This window comes from Falco punctatus (assembly GCF_963210335.1).
Source record: "Falco punctatus genome assembly, chromosome: 2".
Taxonomy (NCBI): Eukaryota; Metazoa; Chordata; class Aves; order Falconiformes; family Falconidae; genus Falco; species Falco punctatus.
The window spans coordinates 25362928-25385336 of NC_137581.1; the positions used below are offsets into that span (position 1 = coordinate 25362928).

General features: G+C 42.9%; 1 protein-coding gene across 11 annotated transcripts in view; it reads right to left on the reverse strand.

Moving 5' to 3' along the window:
• Positions 1-22409, reverse strand: part of STARD13 (StAR related lipid transfer domain containing 13) — a 312260-nt gene that overhangs the window by 18922 nt on the left and 270929 nt on the right. For 9 of the 11 annotated variants that reach the window (XM_080377503.1, XM_080377500.1, XM_080377506.1 and 6 more), the window contains 5 exons: positions 20282-20353; positions 18120-18201; positions 10258-10321; positions 3594-4972; positions 2017-2190 (listed from right to left, as the gene is read on the reverse strand). In XM_080377503.1, coding sequence (XP_080233629.1) covers positions 2017-2190; positions 3594-4972; positions 10258-10321; positions 18120-18201; positions 20282-20353 — 1771 coding nt within the window. The remainder of the gene's footprint in view (positions 1-2016; positions 2191-3593; positions 4973-10257; positions 10322-18119; positions 18202-20281; positions 20354-22409) is intronic. The other 2 variants (XM_080377501.1, XM_080377510.1) reach the window with 1 other exon arrangement.

Consider the following 22409-nt stretch of genomic DNA (forward strand, 5'->3'; position numbering starts at 1 on the left):
CTGCATGAAAATATCAGAGTATTTACACAGTCTCTCTGAGTAACACTTCTGGCAGGAATGGGTAACCAGGGCCTTTTTTATCAAGACAGTAAAAAAACATTTCACACACAATACACTGACACTTTACAGTCTATATAATTCATGGGTATCTTAACAACTTTTACAAGTAGATGGCCTCTGGCTCTAAAATATAGCATAACTATTTGTTCTGACAAAAACCTTTTACTATACAGTTGTCATCCAGCTGAAGCCAACATGGTTCAAAGGATGCATTAGGGACTCAAAGGAATGGCCCAGCAAAGCATAGTGGACAGGGTATCTGAGAGAAAAGGAGGTTCACTCCTCTAACGCACTGAACAATTTTTATATTACCAGTTACATGATTTAGTGTCTCTATTAACTAAGAATTTACAGTAATAAACGATGGTGGAAAATCCCTGCATGGCAGATTCATCCCTGGTGTTATATGATTTATTTTAGTCGAGTAACCAAAGAGAAGCTGGTGAGCTTGCTTTCTTCCAAAAATGATGGTGAAAATGAGAACAAACTGGATTCTCTTTGTGAGAGTCATGACTGCAGTGGAATTAAAAAAAAAAAAAACCAACCAAAGAGGATGAATATGACCTGAATGTGACAAAGACTTTTCTCATCTGTGTGGGAAGGAGACAAAACTTGGATTAAATGACCTACTGAAGGAGCACAGCATATAACTTTAGAGCTATTTAGCGCTCCACTTTTATAAATCCTTAGAGACTGATTATACAAACTGAAATACCTGTTCAGGAGGGAAAACCTCTGTACAAACAGCAGGATCCAGAATTTGTTGTATTCTAGTCTGCTTATTTGGACTTGGTTAAGGTGAGATTCATTTCAGCATGGACGTTATCAGCTAGCCACAGGGAGCTGCACCAGAGGAGAACAGTGACCTGGGGGTTCATCTTTCTTAGTGAATTCTAGCTCTCTAACAGAGATCTGAAAGGAGTGAGCAGTCCAGACTGCCTCTATACCCACCATGCAGTGAGGCACCTCTGGAGGGTGACCCAAACCCTCAGCCTTGGATAGAATTAGCTGTTCTTCGGAGTTGCCCGTCTTTTTCCACTGACCACAACAGCCGACCAACTTGCTCAGATTAGACTTGGAACTTTTTGGTGTGGCTGATGTCAGTGAGGTAAATCTCAGATGTATCTGTTTTTCCATTTCTAAAAGAAAACTTGTCTTATCTGGCTCACAGCTGAATTTAGTGGGATTCTGGTGAAGCGCTTTGAACATGGAAATCACAATGTAAATGTCAAGTCGTATTATTTTTGGACTCAGTGCCTCTGAAGGTTTCTGTTATCCTTTTGATTATTTCTTGGATACTTACAATCTCTTATCTGTGCCCACTTCCATTCTGGTATACCTCAGTCTGTGTGGCCCAACAGGGTTCGTACACTATTAAACATGCAGGTTTCTGTAGCAGGTTGCTACTGAAGGAGCCACACTGCCAGCATTCATGTCCACCTGCCCTTCTGCCCTGGGTGACCACGTAGCTGTTACCCTCTCACACGGGTCCAGGCCTAGGCTAAAGCTTGCATCTTTTGATCTGTACAGAAAAGCCCTGTAACTGTTCTAACACCTCTTATAAAGCACAAACGATATCAAATACATGAAGTATCAGCAGCAGCTGTTTCTTTTCCAATCACAAAATGAGTTCTGGGGAAGACTTACTGTAAACATTTCCTACTTTTAATCACTCTGTCCTACTCCTGTTTATTTTTCTGGAACTGGAGCATTGTGAGAGAGGCTGAGGTTGTCTGTTAGAGCACAGGAATGAAGTCAGATGTCCAGGATCTATTTCTGACTTTGCCACTGAGTCACTGAGGCAGCAGTGGATTAAAAGGGACAGTTTCAGATTCTACAGCTGAAGTCAGTTGTTCCTCCTGATTGCATTTACTGAATTTACTATCAAAATAACAGCATTAGGAGAAACTGTCTTCTTCTTAAAATATCTCTTTTCCAGTTATTGATGGCACTCACCAGGTCCAGCCATGTTTGTTTGACATGGAGTACTTTTCCATGATGGCAGTAAGACGAAGCAGCGAGAATTTTTGCAGTAGATTCAGTTGGGCTGCTGACTGATTGCTGATGTGAAGTGATGCAATGGAGTGGCTCAGGTGATGAGAGATTTGGAAACTATGCCATCGTAATCGCCTTTAGCAAAAGAAACAATAGAAAAATCAGACAACTGCTTTAACTGGGCAGAAAAAGATACTGTGAGATAGGGCTGGGCAATATACAAAACATACGTAAACATACACACACACATTACTGCTCATAGTGTGTCAAATAAAAGAAAATGTAGCTTGGAGGCAAATAAAACAATTTGCTCAATCGCTTTAGTTTGGGAGATGTTTTGATTTTTTAACATTAGATTCACAAGTGAGTGTGGGTCCTGTCCATGTACTTGGGGAAGCAGCGCTGCCTGCTGCGCCCTTTAGCCCACACACTTCCAACAGGATGTGAGAGATCCAGACTCAAATGTTCTCTCCCTGACTCAGAACTGGGATTTGACGCCTGGTCTCTCATCTCCCAGGGGACTGGCCTGACCACCAAGGTATTTGGAGATGAGGTTCTCCAAATATCTCTATTATTAAACACTGAAGGATTTTTTCAAGAAGAGACTGAACCCTGCATCTCCTTGGCAAGAGCCGTAACCACCAAGCTATTGACCCACTTGCATCTTCTCTTTACTCCAATGCACTTTCTCTATATACTGGATGCATTGGAAAAAAAAACATCATTTCAGTTTCTTGTTTTGCTAAACAAGAGGCTCGAATCCTAAAAGCTTTGGCAATGCTCTTTCACTCAGTAGTTTCCTTGAGTTCACTTGCTTGTGATGGTGGTGAGCAAGCGTGGGCAGCAGTAAACCATGGCACGGCAGAATCCTCTGTGAGGACGTGACAAGACTGGTGGCAGATCAGAAAATAGCAGGTATTTTCTCACCGCTTTTGCACAATCAAAGCCACCATACACACAGCAGTATGGATCCACAAAGGCCTTTACCCAGGATCATGCTCCCTTGGCTCAACAGGAACTCATCCCTCTGAATTAAAATAGGTCTGCAAACTATTAACAAAATCCACTTCTCACTTTTATTAAGAAGCTAATTGTATACCATGATTTCATCCCATCATGTAAGGGACTGAGGCAGGGTAAGGCACAAGGGGATACATTTTTAAAGCAGACCAGTGCATAAAAACAGTGCACAAGGCCATTGATACATAAATACTGGGGTGCGTAACTTCGAAGACAAATTGAAAATACATCTCACAACATATACAGGGTCCTACTATGTAATCAGTCAATCAAGAAAGAAAAAAATGCCTGAGTTTGCTCTTTTAAACCAGTTCTCAATTGATTCCACATAAGAATTTCCATAGCAGGGCATCCTTTCTCCCAAAGTCCCACCCTTCTCTGGGAAATCCCCATGCCCCTACAGGATAAGTACAACTGTAATGATACCCTGCACCTTCTGACTCCCAGGCCGAGAGCTTCTGCTTCATTATGGATGTGTGTGCAATCTGTGGGCTGGTGTACAAAATTTTGCTACCTACCTGCTTGGCCTTGTGAGCGATGCTCCCACTCCAGAGTCTCTCCTGTCCCTAACACCAGTGGCTTCAGATTCATTCAGGGACGTTCCATCTCTGTCCATGTCACTTGGTGTGGTCCGGCCATCAGAGACAGAGTTTCCTTCAAAATCAAGAGTGATCTGTGTAGGTGACTGGAAAGGCAATGATGGAGATTCCCTGGCTGACACATCGTCAACTGGCAGACCGGGCAACACATTCTTTGACCAGCCATCTACCACCTCCTGGAGGCCATTGACATGTTGCAAAATGTCATCTAAATGAGGAAAAAGGACATCTTTCTCTAAGTCCAGGAGGTCCCCAGTACTAGCATACAAGTGTGAACCTGGCACATTGTCATAAATACTAATTCTGCTCTCTTTAGGACAGCAAGCCATCAATCCAGACTCTTTTGGAGTAGAGCAGTTCTGCTTTCCCAACGAGATGCTGCCCGTCCTCCAGTTTACACTGTTACTGTTGTCTGTAGGTGAGAGGCTTTCAATAGAAAGTGCCTTCGGGAAGGTCCCCGGTTTGTGATCCTTGGGAATATGCACAACCAAGTTCTCTTGGGAATGAAATTCATTTTTGCGGTTTTGGTCCACCACTTGCCGTAAGGCTGTTCCTGCCAAAACATCTAGGTCCTCCAGGTACATCCCACCTCTCTTGTTTGCTTCGTGACATTTGCGTTCCTTCAAACACGGCGTGCTCACCCCACTGCTGCTGTTTTCAGACTGACTGCTGTCACTGCTGGATTTGGCAGAAAAGGAAAGTCCTCTTTTGACTGAATCTTGTCCTAAGTTTTGGAGATCGCCATTGACTATCTCTACACAGTGCATGTCTTTCAAGGATTTCGGCTCATACTGGAGAACAGGTCCACTTATCTCTAAAGGACCTGTTCTTCCCGAGCCTTTTAGTTTTCCATGCACACCTTTTGCTTTTAGTGTCTCCATGCGTTTCAGAAAGGTTTTTGCTTTGGTTCGTGTTGGTTTCTCATTCTTCAGGTTGTCCTTGAGGGGCAGGGCGGTGTTTATCGCAGTGGAGTCTTGCAGCAGTGTGCTTTCTACATCATGTTGGCCAGAGCAGTCGCAGGTCTCCTGGGCAGCGCTGCTGATGCCGGATGGACTCCTGTTGTCACTTCCCCCACTGCTCTCACTGTGAATAGATGAGACCTCAGGTTCACTCAGATCTGTAAGGACACTCTCGCTGCTTGTTGTATTTTTCATTTTAATGTCCCCAGCAGATCCATGTCTGTCCGATCGGTGAAGCAAAGCATCAATGTCGTCCACCCGAGACCATCGTCTGCTTGTTCTTTGGAAAGTCCATTTATTACTAATAGCACAGAGGTCTTCTTCATCTGAATCTTCACTCTGCAAAACAGCAAGTGGCACATGTTAAAAGCGGGTGCTTTTACTCATTATTTGAATTAATGTGGTTGTGCTGCTCCTCCATGTGAACAACAGGTGGTAAAATCTCCCTGAACCTAGTTTATGAAAGATTGGTCATCAGTCCTTTCGTAACAGCCTCTACAACTTAATTGTAAAGACCGCAGCGAACATCTTAACAAGTCAGAAATAAAAGCCTGATCTCTGTTAGTGAGCTCATGAGTCCCATCAGTGCCTCAGCTACTGTGGGGCAGATTGCCTGTGCACTCAGCTGTGTAGGACTGATGCCCATGGTGACTATTTAGAAAAAAAAAAAGGGGGGGGGGGGGATTTGAAAGGTTCAAGTAGAGGGATCCTAACTTGCAAAGATAGTGTTAAAATACACATGATAAACACTGGGAAGTAGCTGGATACTACAGCAATGTGAACCATTTAAGAAACCAAGACATCAAATACCCAGCACTGCACTTAGTTTTGCAGTGAGAACTAAGCAAACGTGTAAACTTCACAGACCGCATATATCTAACAAGATTTATGTTTCAGGAACATAACTACAGGTGAATAGCCACAGTGCTTAAAATAGCAATAAAAAAATAGTATCTGGAGGTCTCTTAGGTTGGGTCTGAGTGCAGGCAACAGCAGGCAGTGGAGGCAGCTGTGGAGGTGTGGGGAGGAAAAGCAGCCAGGCTCAGTCCTGGATGGGGCCGCATCTGCAGTTGAGGTGAGCTTTCCTACAGTGGCAACCACTCTCTTCATTGCCTTTGCCATCAAGGGCACCCCAAAGTTGGTGACCTGCAGCTTGTCCCACCATCTCTGGCTTGCCCCAACCTCTCCCGAGGCAGCAGCAGCCCCACAGCCTTTCCTACCCTTATCCCTCAGCCTGGGGGGGCACACAGAGTCGTGCTTACGTTTAGGCAGCTCCAGGAGCTACTCTGCAATGCAGACAACATGTGCCTTGAAAAAAACATGGACAAAAAAAGCTCCCCCTATGACATTTTTCTCATCTGTTTGCTCAAACAAAAAAGATGTATCTTCAGCATGAAGCGCGCAGTCAGTGTCGGACTCACTGTTCTCTGAGGATGCGATGCCCACAGCTGCTAATGAGTATCCTTCCCGTGACTTTGAGCTGGGTTTATACTGCATTATTCTTGTACATTTGTTTTAAAGCAGAACAAACTAACTTCACCTACATGACATCCAAACAGCTCTTCACATTCTCGGAAGCAGTATGAAGGCAGTAAAATATGACAAGCTGTCAGACTAAAATGAGGTGCTAAACCAGAAAGACTATTTTGGGACTGGAAAAATTCTCATTTAAAAAGTCTATTATTAGAAGTATTTTTTGATGAAGTTTTGATGGTAAAGTTATCTCCCATCTCTGACTAGATCTCCGCCAGTCTCTCTAATTGAAAAATGTAAAAGAAATTTTCCAAGAACACCCAAAACCTTAAATAATATGAAACCTCAAAAGATGGAGATTGGGATCAGTGGCATGCCAGGTCTCACTAATGCCATAAGCTTTTGCCAGTTTATTCATGTCAGCCAGATATTTTAGATCATGTCCAAATCATAAAGTAAAATACACCTATGAAATTTTGGGTTTAATCATTCCTCTTTTATCTGTTAACAATGAGGTGTGCAGTGGTCCTGCAGCTCATGTTAGTTCACAGGAATGAATGGAGATCTTAGTTCTGTGGCTAGCTAGAGAGAAAAACTAAGCAGCTAGTGAAGTGTCAGAAAAGGGGCTAGAAAAGGCTAAAACTGCTTTAGCCACTTTGTCTGCAAGGAAGAAAGGGTATATCAGACGGCTCTACCCTCGTTTTAGCTCCACAGTTTGCTGTATGCATATACGGAGTGAAGGACTGCACAGACTCAGGCACTTAAAAATCCATCTATTGTGGTCTTAGTAGTGCCACAAAGTGGGTATTTTAACAACCGCAAGGGCATGTACTTTTAAATATTTAGCAGCGGTAATTATACCTACAAAGCAAACCACCGCTGAAGTTCTGATGGCACCAGCCAACAGGCTAAAAATATTTTTTTGTAATTTATTGTACATCCCAATATGCCAAAGGAACCTTAAAGAAGACTCTCGGCTGACACAAATCCCTGTAGTTGCAGTGACATTACAGGATGAACTACCAGGATTTAGCCTGTATTTTCTACAAGCTGGAATCGATTAAACTAGCCAACGTGGTAGAGACATTGTGAAAAACACCAAGAGGAGAGCACAGAGTAGGAGACAGAAATAAACATAAATTCAGTGGTAAATACATTTTAAATCATTTTTAGAGGAAAGTAAGTTTTGAGATTTTTTTTGAGAAAGTTGAGAGAGATGAACAGAAATGGATATTGGTAGTAAACAAGTTTTGCCTTTAACCACAACAAAGATCGGATTACATTCTGCCGAAGAACCATTCAGAAAATGCAGGGGGGGTTCAGTGTCAAAATTTGCAGCTCAATAAAAAATGGTTTCGTTTTGTGGCTTTTTTAAATTGGTAACGAAACATGCTTGTGTTTCATCAGAAGCAATATCAGACAAATGAAATAGCTAGATATTGAAATGCTGCCATAGTGACTCACTCCAAATTCAGCTGCACTGTGAGTCCTGTGACATAATGTGCTTTTCTTTTGATGGAATCAGTAGAAATTCTGCAAACCACGAACATCCTGAATGACCCACTGTTCTTGTTAGATATCAGTATGCCCTGACAAATAAGACTGTCCTGAAAAAAATGCAGAGAGCACTTTGCCAACTGACATGTCACCAGCTATAGGGACAGTGGATCAAGACTAGGTCTGAAAGCAATGATTCATCTTACATGGGCAGAGCAGACATCTTGGAGCAGTGACTGTATACTTCTACTGACCTAGGGTGAAATCAAGTGCAAGGCTTCGGAGTGTATTCAAAAGTCCATTTAATACCATTTTGTTTGGGAAGACGAGAAGGGGCAAGTTTCTTGAGGAGTGACTGATAACATATGCCAAAGAGAAAGAGGTTTTGATTCACAGATTCGTCACAGTGGATTTAAAATAGCACAGCTTTTTGACTGAGGGTGTACTTGCCTGAGATACAGAGGGATGCTAACAAAAGGCAAAAATCTGTTTTATTTGCGGTGGAATTCTGCCACATTTTTCCAGCTGGGGGCAGGAATTCTCATAAATCGACAGCTGCAGAAGGCAGTTAATCCAAAGTCTAATCTCTGTCTGTCCAAATCGCTTACGGACGTTATTTGCAACACATACACGAGGATTTCTGTATGCATCTCGATGAAGCCAAGGGGAAGAGAGCAGCCCACAGTGTAGACAGTTTGGGTGGGAGAGCGGGCGGTGGGGAACGCTTACGCTGTGCTGGCTTTCACAGTAACCTTGCCCGGCAGCTTGCTTGGCCATATTTTGATGAATCACCCAAGCAGCTGTGCTAGCCTTGTGCAAACCTGCTATGCTGAACCTCCACAGCAAGCTGATTTTGCATTTTATTGTTCAGATCACCCATACAGACTATTAGGAAAGGCAGTATCTACCGCAAAAAAAGTTTGCTTCCTTCAGTGTTCAATTCCAGACCCAATTTCCAGCTTTTACACTTGCATTTATATTTCCTCCTGTCAGCAGTCTCTCCTCCCTCTTCTTCTCTCTCCCACATCTTCTTCTACTTTCAGGTGCTCTGTATCTGTCATCTCAAACCTCCTTCATGCCCTTTTTCTCTACATTTTTCTGTGCTCTGCTTCTTCTTGGCCTTGTGTGGGTATGGACCCAAGTAGCTTCTGTCCCTCTGAAAGAGTACCAAGCAGGGCAGTCCCACTTCCATAGCAAATTAATGGTCATTGGTAAGGAGAGCAGCTGAGGGCTTCAATCCGTTCAGAACAGGGAGTAGTGGTAGCAAAAATCAATAAAAAACAAAGATGACAAGAAAATTCTCCTTTCTTTAACCCAACATAATCAGACACTTAAAGAAGCAAGCAAGCATACAAACCTCACACTGAACTCAAAATATTTGTTGAAGAGAAGGAGAGGAGCTAAACAAAATTTCCCAGAGGACAATCAGTGTTCACTGTATGTTGCTTTTCATAACTCTGCCTCTTGTGCAGCTCCAGTATCTCTGCTTGAACAGAAGCACACAAGCTCGTGGATGCAAACCAGACACCACTCCAAGCCATTCAACAACATAATCAATTCAGTTAGTTTTTGCTGAAGGACCTCAGCCTCCTCCTATAGTGCCTACCTGCCCAAATCATAAAGTTATTGTGTAGTCAGGGGATTTTGCAATTCCCTCTCTCAAGTATGATGTGGGTGTTTGATGTGAAAGTGTTGGCACTTATCAAAGAAAAGAAAAACCCGTCAGGTCTGAAGCAGTGAAGAGGAGAGGTCCCCGTGGCTCCAGAGAGTGGAAAAAATGCAAGCTAAAAAGGCTACCTACACAGAGGAACAAATGGGCATGTGCCAAAGGCAGAGTATCTGGACATTAAAACCATTCTTTGTTCAAGTTCCCTCAAACAGTGAATAGAGTATGAATAGACAGAATCTGCAAAGAAGCCAAAAATGCAACTCTCAGAGGTAGTTTTTAAAAAACATTAGACAAACATTCTAAGGAAGGAAAAACAGACAGCAAGATTTCTCAGAGTCAACAACTACCATTGTACACTACTGAAGAGCTTGGGGGAACTTGTGACCCGAAAACTAAACGTTCAACAGTTAATGTCAGACATGTTACAAAACTCTCAAAATCGACAGGCAGTTTCTGCAGTCCTTGCTGAAACCCTTCAAGCTCAAATAATTCCCATGTTACGCAGGAACTTGTAAGGATGACAGAGTTTATTTTCATGCTCTTAACTGGGAATAAGTCAGTACAAGAAATAAAGAAAGCTATTGTTTTCATCTGAGCAGCTTCCATTTTTTCCGAGCAGGATTTTCCATTGTGTACTCACATGGCATTGGCAAACAAGCCAGCCTAATGAAACCGCACTGTCTTTTCACCCGCTAACTTAAATTGCACATACATACATTTTTCAGTACTGTGTGTGCCCTTTTAACACACGTAGTATTGTTCCTGCTGTATTAGTCACCGTCTTTTTTCTAGTTTATTTATAATTTCAAGATTCAGCAATTCACGTTATCATGCATCCAGATAATGCTGACACACGTGTTCAAAGTCAAATACACTTAACTTACTTTTAAGAGTATTACTGACTTAAAGGCTAGATTGGGGGGTGGAGGGGGGGCTTATCATAAAAGCCAGGGCAAAGCCAGCACTTTTCATGAAGTTTCCTTACCTTTTTTCTTTGGAAGTTCACATCGAGTTTCATTGAGGCGCACTTGTTCAGTGTGTTCAGTCGTCTACAAGGCAAAGCAAATTCAAAAGATTAGCAGCCTCTGATTAAAGGGCATGACTTTTCGTAAGTTCAAAAGTTTTTCTCTTATCTGCCTCTAGGGTGCCAACTGCATACAACAGGCTTCAGAAACGATACTGGTCATGTTATTCCAGACTATCAGACCACTCTTTAAAAAGGAATCCTAGCTTCACATTACTTGACAGCCTGGTTTTATACATTGTTTTTTAATTCATAGACATTTAAGTACTTAGCAAAGTAAACGGGTATAAGCAAACAAACATAAACAGTTATAAACCTCTGATGGCTGGGGAAATGACAAGAGAAGGAAGAGGTAAGTTGCCTTCTGCAGGACCATAAGATAATTGGTCTAAACAGGGATTTCAAAACACTGGTGAAAAACAAAAGAAAAAGATGTAGCTGCTCACTTTATGCAGTTAGCACCTCCTTTAGAATGTTGACATAAAGAACTGCTAGCAGTTAGTTAAATGCTTCTCCACAGCCAACAGTCCCTTTCCCATACCTGTGGATCTTATAGACAGGTTAACACACCCAACATGTAACAAATCTAACATATTCAAATAAGTATTTTTAGTTATTTTTCACTATGTTCATAATGACGTTACCAGGGACTCTATAAGGCTTCTGCTCCCTAGATACAAGGCTATTCCATGATGACAGTGGGTTTAAATGGCAACCTGATAAAGATGGAAAGTGAACGTGTGTGCGCGCCCATGTGCAGAGGCAGGGCACAAGAGAACACGCTCTTTCAATAGAGAACCTGCCATGCTGATCACACCTGATTAGGCGGGTTTTATACGTAAAGATCCCGGGTCATGAAACCAACCATATTCAAAAATCAGAGGCTCAGAGTTAGGTATGTTTGATTTTGAATGTTTTCCAGATTTAGGGCTGAGTTTCACAACAGAGGCAGAGTGAGAGAGCCGTGTGCCCACAACACTCTCCTGTAGGCTGCCTGGGTCTCCCGTGTCTTTGCAGCAAGAGCTGCCCCTGTTGCTTCTGGGTCTCAAGGAGAGGCTGCAAATATCCAGAACTGATAGAATTTAAAATGTATGTGATAAGTTACAAGGACACAGAACAAAGTATCAAACTGATAATATAATCTCTTACATAATATAAGAATATTATGGCATTAACATACTCCTCCCTGGAAATTCTAATATTAGAAATTCTTTCAAATTGCCACCATTAAAAAAGAACCAGCCCACCAAATGTGGATTTTTCTTTAAAAAAATACCCTCACAAAATATCACCTACTCATTTGTAGATAAAATACTCCTCCGTAACTCAAGCCAATAAACCGGTTATGCCATATCAGAAATGTCCTGTGCTCACCACATTAATGTGAGTATAATGCATGCACAAGCACACCCTGCATGCATGATTGTAAAGTTCTTGAAATAAATTTCAGGATTAGTGTCTCTGTAGCTATATCTTCAGCCTTCTGCCCACAAATCCTCCTCTGGGATTACATCTATTATTGCAAAGCTCATCTTTTGCCCAAACATGGAATTTCACAACCCAAAGTTGCATTTTCTTGGGGCCCTGGGGCTGAATAATATTCAGCGCTTCTTTGGAGTGCAAAATGTTTAAATTTGCATAGTTATATGAATTCCAAATATACAGAGGCACAGACACATTTTCAAAGGACTGCAGCCCAACTTTATATCCTTGGAGACAGCTTCCTCCAAGAGGCGAACTGGAGGCTCAGGTCGGAGTTCCTACACCTCTGCATTAGCTGGCCTGTGCTGAAGGGCCAAGTCTGTAGCCACATTCCCACACCGATGTGCAGCTGTGTGCCACCTGAGTGCTCGTAGCTGCATACCTGAGTCAAGCTCCCACTGTGTCTTCACACCTTGACATGGTGAGTGGCCAGACCAAGGATGAGGAGGTGTTTGCTGCTTCCTTGACCTAAATGTGTCCTGCAGGGCTGACCAAGAGCCATGCGTCACCTAAATTCACGCGCAGAGGCTCAGAAATCCTGAGAAGCCATGCCTCCTTGCAAGATGCTCATCAACTCTTTAATCCAAGCCATTGACGCCACCTCCCTCGCTTCCACAAGAGCAGGCACTGAAGCAGCTCTCCTGAGAAAGAGGGCTGTCTCCACAACACTCCCTGGCAGCTAATCTCTACAACTGTCTCCTCAATAGTTTACAAAAAACTGCTACACTTATTGCCTATTTGCAGTTGTTAAGGAGAAGGTGTAGAGGAAAACATTTTAAATACAGGGACCAGTGCTCCTTCCATTCACTACGGTGTTGCTTGCCTTCTAAAAACCAAGGAGCAAGCCACACACTTCAGGTGTGGGATGACAGGGAAGCAACAGCCCTTGACATACCCTTCGCCCTGTTTGCACCCAGGTACCCCTGTACATGTCCAGCCAATGGCAGAAAGTGTCACGGCACTTCTATTGAGAAGGGCTGCTTCTTCAGCACAGAAAGGCACAGAAAGCATGTGATCAAACCAACAAGAGTATCCAAAGCCATCGCTTTCCCACTGACAGCATCCAAAAGGGAGATCGTTTCAGCAGGGGCTTGGAGGTCATCTCTATAAAAGTGAGTACCGTTACTTAAACTGGAGGCTTGGGAAGCCCCAGCTGCTTTCTAACCTGGCTTTGCTTTGAAGAACTTGCTCCGTCAAAAACAAAATTACTTTTTACTGGGTGCCAAGGGCTCAACCTCAGGTCTTAAACTCACCCATCTACAAAACATTGGCATGCTTTCTGGGTCTCTGCCAATGCTGTGGAAAGATTTGCCAGTGAAACAGAGAACTAATGATTGCATTTGTGAGCTTCCCTGGTACTAACAACTACAATCAAAGCCAGTCTGTTTCAACTTCTTTTGCCTTGTTGATGTGCCAGCCATGGCAGAAAGCTTTTCTCGTCTGCTTAAAGTTGTTAGATGACTGACAGCCAAATCCTCAGCAAATCTTACACAAAACCAGAAAATAAAAGTCTCTGGCTAGAAAAGGCTGTCACCAATGTCCCAGTCGAAGTGAGAAAAGCACTACACTTTGACGACACTGCTTAAAAACATGGGAAAAACTGCCTGTTTGTAATGTTATCAGAACACAAAATCTGGACTTGAGAAAAGGCAGGAAAAAAACTCCATTAAATAAAAACAAGAGAGGTGACTATATAAAACCCACATCATCTAGGATGCATTTGAATGCTTCTCTGGAAAGCTCTGCAGTGTTCATAGGAAGCCTGCAAAATATTTACTATAGCTCGTGCTTCACTGATGTTAATTTTATTTCTTCTCCAGGCCATCACAGGTAAATTTTTATGGTTTGACGCTTCTCTCTATGGAGAAACATCATCTCTATGTTGAAAAGTGTCCCTTGAAACAATACTTAACATCACTAGAGCGATTCAGGTGCCCAAACAGAGGCATCTGGTGATATTTTAGATTCCCAAGAGTATCAAGCCTGGCCTTAGCTGCTGCAGGTCCTCTTGGTCCAGCCAGCCCATGGAGAAGTCTGGGATATCTTAGGAGATCTAAGATGGCAATAGACACAGGTATTTAGGGCTCTGAATCCCAACCCCAGTGCTGTAATTATTAACCATTAAGTTCTTCAGAAGCAAGAAATCTCTGACTTTCGCTCCTGTACAGCCCTAAGCATGTTTACAAATAAATACTAGCTTGTAGCAATGCAGGATCCGACTAGCTGGAAAGCCTTGTATGGGAACTGTTGTCCTGCTTGAAGAGCCATCCAGACAATAGCAAGACCACTTTGAAGTGACTTGGAACTCCATGCATTCCCCTGGACCTGTTCTGCAGCTGCTTCCAAGCAGCTGGTGGGGAATGCAGCCAGAAGCACCAACCGGTCATGCAGGAGGAGGCACGGTGGGGAGGGCTAGCATGGACAGCACTGTGTCTCCTACATCAGCAGATCTGCACATGTCCTCTCTTATGGAGCATGACCAGGCAGACACACTATATAGTTCTGTAAACTCCCCTCTGAGGGAAACATGACACTACCCCTTTGTTTTATCATTATTCCTATTCAAGTTTAGGTGCTGCATACACATGGCCCTAGCTGGCTGCTTCTGGTGCTGTGGGAAGAGGACATCCAGCTCCTCATGATGAGGTCTGAACACTGAAAAAGGGTCCTCCCAGTACCGTCAGGGCTGGTGTGTGAACCCTTCACTGGCATGTCCCTGCTCCACCAGTTCTGTGCATGAAAAGAATACACTGTTTTCCAGTCCTACCACTTCTTATCATGGCTGCCGCTGAGCTACCTCATAGGTGACATGCTCACAGGAGGTGAGTCAGCCCTCCTTGAGGTCAATGGGAGCCATTCTACTGACTTCAGAGGAGGCGTTTCCATACTGCATGGGGAGAGCTGGGCTTATCTCCTAACAGCACCTAGCGCAATGTAACTCAGCAGATGATACTGACTATACAACCAACATTTAAAAACGCTAATGGTAAGATGTCCCATATACGGTGACGTTTTGGTCCTTTACAAGCTATCCAAGAGACAATAGCTATGCAAAAAAAGGCTGCTGGCTTCTTGGCACAGGTCAAATGTTAAGAGTTTGGGTTAGAGGCCTATGTATCAGACCGTTACATACTTGTTCTTTATATTCTTAGTCACTGTATTTACGTGAATACAAAAAGTACAACATGGCTTGGCTTTTCCTTTTCACCCTCTTATCACAGCAGCCACAGAAGTTCCCAGAGCAGAGTTGGTTGCTGCTATTTTGGAAATGACACAGAGATCCAGCTATAAAATTTTCATGCCCAATTATTATTTTGGCAGACTGACAGTGCTCGCCTGCAGATTGCATGGCAATTTTCTATTGTTCATTACTCAATAAAATCTGAGTGGAGTCTCTTGATACATACGTCTCTAACCCAAAGGCCTCAAATTTGGTCTTTACTCTGCCAAATTTTAAATGATATTGTAAACAGCAGGAGTGTTAGAATATCTGAAAAAGGTCACTGAAATCTTTTGCATCAGGGAGTCTCAGGCTTTCTGACTAAAATACTACCTGCTACCTTAAAATAAGAAAAGTTCCTCTGCATTTGTGCCTCATGTTGTCTTTTATACTGCAATGCCATAAGAAAACTGATTGTAAAATGAGATTGAGAGTCTGATTTCAACCCACAAGAGCAGAGAAAATCAGTGTTTATGCTAGAACCATTACTGTTCAAAGCTAAAACTGTTCAAGACGATTATCCACTCCAGCATTCCAGCTTTAAAATTATACTCCAAATAAAAATGAGAAACCCATATTCTGTTCAGTACTACATGCAGAATGCACTGTTAGTCAGTGTGAAGGGCTGGTCATGCATAGCTTTGAGGACAGTTTTGGGTGTTTAAAGAATGGAAGTTTGGCTCCCAGCCTGGGAACCGGTGCATACAGAAAAAATAACCAACCTTATTTTTAGCTTTCTGTTTGATGGAAGTGCACCATAGCCCGTGACACTTGTATGATACACTGGCATGCACCCTGTAGTAATGCTGCAACAGACCAAAGCAAGGGTAGAAAACCAGCCACAGCGGACAGCCAAGCTATGAGGATTTCCAGTACACTGGAAAACTTGGAAGATGCTGGTTTGATAGCTTACACAGTAACGAAGCTGCTACTGGGGGCAGTGGCTGACACTCTGCTGCTTCTGATGAACCTGAACCTTGACATTTTGCACAACTGCTTTTTACTGGTCGATCTCAGCTAAAGGTTTGGAGCTGGTGAGTTACAGCAAATTAAATGTCTGCAATCTGAAAAGACTACCTGTACGTAATACTTGTATTTCTACCGAACTAGTATATGAGGTGTTACTCCTTTTTTAGATCTAAAACTCCCACAAAAATTGAAGTCAACAGGTGTTGTCTTCTGAATAAAATCATTACAGGAAAAGTTACTAGATAGTCATAAACCCCTTTTTTATTATTTTTATTATTCTTTGAATAAAATAGTTTGGAAAGATCTCTGTCTGTACTTATGTACTACAGGTCTCAGCAGTATCACTTGATCTAGACTGATACAAAGCATTTTGTCAAATGAGTACATCTACCCAGCTGCAAGTTTAATTTCCAAAATCTCATCTTTTAATAAAAGAAAACCCCTTCAGCCTCTAGCTGTTCAGCTCACAAAGAAATCCTTATAAATGTATCAACCGAGTGTAATTGCAGGTGTATCTGTGAGTCTACAGAGAGGTCAGGGGAGCAAGAGATGAGCTGTTCCCATGTAGCTGTGTAGGTGCTGGATGCCTGGTGACCATGATTAAAGTACTACCATTGCCCATTACTTCAGAGAAGACTGGGGAGAGCCACAGCAAGACTGCACCTCACTGTTTGTCTCACAAGAAAGGGACAGGGACAGACATCATACTTGCCACTTTAGGATGGTCCTCTAAGTTTCTGGGAAAGGGCAGACGGGAAGAGATATCAACCTCCTACCACTACTACTTTCCAGTTCCTAAACTACAGCAAACTATGTCTTCCACCATGCCAGACTGAAGCAGGGGGATGCACGTATGTGTGTGAGGAAGGTTTTCTCAGGCATGGGCATAGAAATCCCTCCCACCAAGCTGTAGAGGATAGCAGTGGATCAAGTCTCTACAGTTACTCTGCTCCCTGGCATCCTTGAGCGCAATCGCTGAAGGATCCAAGCCTTTCCTATTGATTTATCTTCAGACACAAAGGCTGTTACACAGAGAAAGAGAAGATTCTGTTCTCCATAACCATGATAGGCGAAATGAGAAGCAACAGGTCTCAGTTGCAGCCAGGGAAAGTATTCTGACAGGTATGTCCAGGAATTGCCTGGATCCTCCAGGAAGGACGGCATAGCCCAGGAAGGAGAAATGGACTAGATGCACTATCTTCCATCCCTATTTTCTGTGATTCTCAGAAACCCTCTCTGCAGTCCCCCATCACAGACTCATTAATCCCTGCAATGCACAGTACTATGTGTAGTGGAACAGCGTACGCTCTCTGATGACATTAGCCACAGTTGCAGAAGGGGTAACAGAGTTTTGTCCAATTATCTCGATGTTGATATTGTGAAATTCCATAACGTGTAATAAAGCCTGCCTGGTTAGGGGCCAGATGCTCTTTTGTCCTTACTGAAGAGGAGAGAAGCAGAACCCAGCCTGAGCTGAGCACAGGAGAAGAAAGAGGGGAACAATGCCTCTGCAATGTGGTTTTGCAAAACTGCCACAGAATTGCTGCTTCTTGAGTCCTGGGGGACAGTACTTGAGCAATGCAATACGATACATTCATCACAGGCAGAGTATAAAAATCTAGATAAACAGCAAACACAAGCCCTCTGGGAGGGGCAAACCAGTCATTAGTTGTAGCAACTGTAGTACTGTGGGGTTCTGGTCCCACTTCTGTTACTGGTGCCAAAAGCAGAGTACCAATGGAATCACAGCGGCATGAACACTGTGTCTGCTGCCAGAGAAAGTATTTGCTGGATTCTGTGCAATGGAGTTTCATCTCTTCTGTTGTGCTTGGATATAAGGGTTATTTGTGTGCAACTCAAATGTGCCTCTCATTTGTTCAGGTTTTGCTTTTACTACTGTTAGACCTTTCTTAAAAGGCAGGTGTTTCAAATCCATTGGATTTGGGTCTTCTCAAATCATATGTGTAGTGGGGGTCCTACTCCAGGATTTTCCTTAAGAGAAATGAATTCAGAATGATAGTGTTATAGGTATCATTGCTTAATTCATGTGGACAAGCAAACATCTCTGCTGCTGCTTCTGCTGCTATGCTAACAATAATAAATCACCTCAAGTTTTTAAATTAGCAGAAAAGAAACTTTGGGTGTTATTTACCTGCAAAGAGGTTCTACAAGGTCCTTGTCAAGAAAATCATGATCTTTCTTTACTGCAGCAATGTCAATAGGAAACTGGGAGTCTATAAAAGGAGACACAATATTAAGATGACTGCTTGCTAGTCAAATGAAAATACATTGTCTACATCTAAAATGCTTTGCATGTGCTTGCTTACTGAAACCTAGTACGGCCAACTTTACTTATCTCTGATTCCCTTCCAGCTGTATCTGTGACCCCTTCAGTCACTTTTTTTTTTTCCTGTTAAAGGTACAGTTGAATGTCCTGTGCACCAAAGAGACAGCAAGATTATTTCATTTTGGCTTTAATAAGATACTTAATTGTTTAGCTGTTGGTTTTGGTTGTTTTTTTTTTTAGTGCCTAGCACAAACGAATAAGATCAGGGAATTACCAACACACTTTCTTCATTCACATGAGCAACAAAGTTCTCCATTCTCATCACAGTTATTTGCTCATTGTTATTATTATACCACATCAGACTTTTCCCATGGAACAGAAACGTTCTGTGTTTTTTTGCTTTTAATACAGCCCCCAATAACAATTTCAGACAAAGGGTTACTCAAGTAAAAGAAACAAAAAAAATGAGCTGAATTATAACCCCCAATATTAACTAAAAAGCCAGACTAGCGTGCTGGAAGCTGACATTTGTAATGAAAAGTGACATGGCTGCAACACATTAGTGGGCTCTGTAACAGTGGGATGGGTTCCAGTGCTGTGGCTGCTCTCCAGATTGCTCTGCCATGCTTAGGTACCACAGCAGGATGCTGTGATACAGGAACTGCAGCCAGCATTTTCAGACACTAGTGCTTAACACTGACATAATGGATGCCTGTAAAAAGGACCTTTTTTCAGAGACACAGACTGTCTAGAGCATGTATTGACTGCATGGGAACTGTGGGAGCCCAGCACAGGTTGTTTTTTGGAGGGAACACTCCTTTGAGTTCATCAGGCAGCAGGCTCTCCTTCCTCTGGGGAAGTTGGTATCTGAGTTACTCTGATTACAAAGCAGACACAAAAGTATTACTGAGCACCCAGGGACTGTGACAGACACACATCTATGTCAGCTTTGGTGTGGCACGCTTATTAGTTCCTTGCCGGGTTTAACAGAGCCTGCCTGGCTCCCGCAGAGCCACCTGGGCATCTCTGCATGGTGCTCCTAGTCACCGAGCACCATCAGGACCCAGGGCCTAGCACCTGAGCCTTGAGATACCTCAGCTGGCCATGAGAAGCCATGGAGGTGTCCTCAGCACCATGTTCCCACTGCCCCCAGTCCCACAGGAGGGGATGGACACTGTCCAACTGGCTCTCTACAGAGCTGGCTCTGACCCGTGAGGTTTCTTGGCCATCGTTCCATGCATGGAGCCGTGCTGCCTTCAGACCCAAGCTGACCCTGGAAGGTGTCCAGCGGCATTTGGCAGAGCTGCACGTCGGCTAATAAGCCCGAGTGGGCCTGAGCTGGCTCTGTGTCTCTGGCAGAGAGAATAAGCAGTTTGAGGAAAATGAGGATCAGCTGCATCAGCTTCAGTTTCCTTCTCAGCACCGGGCTAGGGAGAGCAGGAAAAACCCAACCCCAGTCACCAAACTGCTCCCGGAGGCAGCAGCAGCGCAGCCACTCGCCCTGCCTCGGGGACACCGCTTCGCTGGGCACAAACTGCACAGCTAGGGAGGGGACACAGCCATTTGCTTTGAGTTAGCACCAAAGCTTTTCTTGCTTTGCAAATGTGAAATGCAGCTCAGATTATTCCCTTTTGGTAACTTTGCAGAGTTTTAAGTCTTATTTTCAGTAAGACTGAAATTTTCAGTAAGATTGAAGTTTTCATTAACTTTCAGTGTTTTATTTTAGATGCAGTTCAGGAAGTTTAAAATTAAGAGAGACCTATGTATTTGGATTTTTTTTAACTTGTTTTTTTTTTAACATTTGAGGTTTACACAAACTATGTCCCTCTTTTTTTTTTCTTCCCATGGCTATGGGCAAGAATCTTACTTTTCTTTAGGCACTGGTATGACTCCAGCAGCTGAGGCTTTGTGAAGCAGCCAGCCATGGCCATAACTCAGTCAAATGTAGAGCTGGCCGTCTGCAATCTCTCCTGGCAAGGGCCCAGTGCACTTTCAGTACTGCAAAAAGAGAAGAAAAACCCACTTACCCTCATAGAACTGAGCATATTGGGGAAATCCAGCTGCACGTAACCAGTCACACGCCTCCTTTGCTTCGATTTCTGAGAAGAAAGAAAAGAGAAAAAAGTTCACACTTTGTTATTTCGCATTAGAAGTTCTTTTAATTACAAGGAAATAACAAAGAGACTTGGTAATAGCTTTTGGTTGCTTAAAAGTACTGTCATCACTCTGAAGTATTTCTTTATAGCACCCTTTATATATAACACCTTATATCATCAGCTGGACAAGACAATAGATGCTCCTGATTCTGGAGGTGACAGTAGGGAAAGGTGAGCACGAGGGAATGGAAGAAAATCATATTTGAGAGGGGGACTACCTAAGACCTAAAAGTTTTTTGCATGGGAGAGGCAGATCCACACAGTGCAGTTACTAAAGCAGCAGTAAATACATGTCAGCTACACAAAAACCGAGGATAAATTTTGAAGTGTCTCCAGTGAAACAGACTTTGTGCACTCCAGCAGTCACACATGGTTATGCACCCAACCTCTGAGATGACCAATGCATGCTGACAGTGGGGTACCTCAATTTTTACCAAGCTCCGTCGGTTCATTTTAGGGAAAGCAGCGTGCCAGGTCCAGCTCTGCCCAGCACCCGCACTGCCTGCATGTGCAGCTGCTCCCACAGCAGCTGGAGGAACAACTGAAAATAGACGCTCGCCCAGATAAACGTGGGCTTCTGGGGAAACCTGGGCAACGTGTCCTTGCTGCCCAGATACAGATCAGGATCTACCACGTGTACAGTTCCAGTTTACAAGATCAAAGTCAAAACACATACCTGCACCTCTTACATTTGCAAAACACAAAGGAATAGACTGTGCAGGTGTTGAAGAAAGTAGACATTTTATGTTGCTTATTATTCAACCTGAATGAACTAGTCAAGGGTTTTGGCACATTTGTGGTTGTAAAATCTAGGCAGCAATAACACAAACCCCTAAATATAATGCAAGGAATGGAACTGGAAAAAGAAAATCAGACCCTTGTGCTGCTTGTTCTGACTTGCATGCAAAAAATATTCCAGTTGTAAATCTGTTTTCTACTAAAATACATTTTTATAGATGGGAGATGCTGGCATGAATTTTTTGCCGTGTAATTCTGCTCAAGTCACTCATACCCTTGATGACTTCACCCACTGAAGCTCACCATAAAACTTGCTTTGAATATACTGTGCAGTATGTGACCCAAACACCTTTCTGATCTCTAAATGCCAGCAAATTTTGTTGCAGAAATCAAAATTCAGAACACAAGGTCTATGTATCAAAAGCTGGACTTCCAAAGATGATTAGACAGCCAGTAACGGCTCTGCAATGGCTGCGATCATTAGCAGTGCTGAAAAAAATTTACCAACAGGTCTTCATTTGCTTTGACATTAGTGCATGTCGAGGCCAAAAAAAGGAGTATGAAAGTACATTCAGTTCTTAACACTGCACAAAAGAATGAGCAGTTTACATAAAATGTGGCTCTCACTATTGCACATCTGTGTGCTGAAAGCACATCTCTATTATGTTCCAGTGAGACTGCCTATTTTTATTAAATACTTGGAAAAAAGACAAGTCTTTATACTTTTTTATTTTGCTTAATTCAATCTCATGAAACACAGATGAATCAATCCCATTTCAATATGTATTTTACAACTCAGAACAGCTGTACGTACATTCTAGCTTCATCTGGCCTGGAAGCACAACTAACAGAGGCTGTGGGTGATGGAGAATGCTACCATTTAATGCTCTTACACGCTTATCATATTTCAATGTTTTTTGCAGTTGGCTACTCAGAGGAGTTTGCTGAGGAATCTTCCTGCAGCCAAAGTGAGATCTAAAAAATCTCAGGTTGCAATGGGTGAATAATTGCAGGGAGTACCCAAGGAAGTAAATCTCACCCTTTTGGGGTGGGGGTGGGGGGTGGGTGGGTTGATTTTTTTCTTGTTTGTAACACACTGCAACCAGTCAAAAATGATTGACTGATTAACATCTTTCTTCAAAACTTCGACTCTATGTCTTCTGTGGAAGCATCTATGGGGAGTATTCTCATTTTCTGGGTGACCACCTCAAACAAACAGATTCAGCCTTGAATAAGATTTGCTAAGTCAGATTCCAGGATA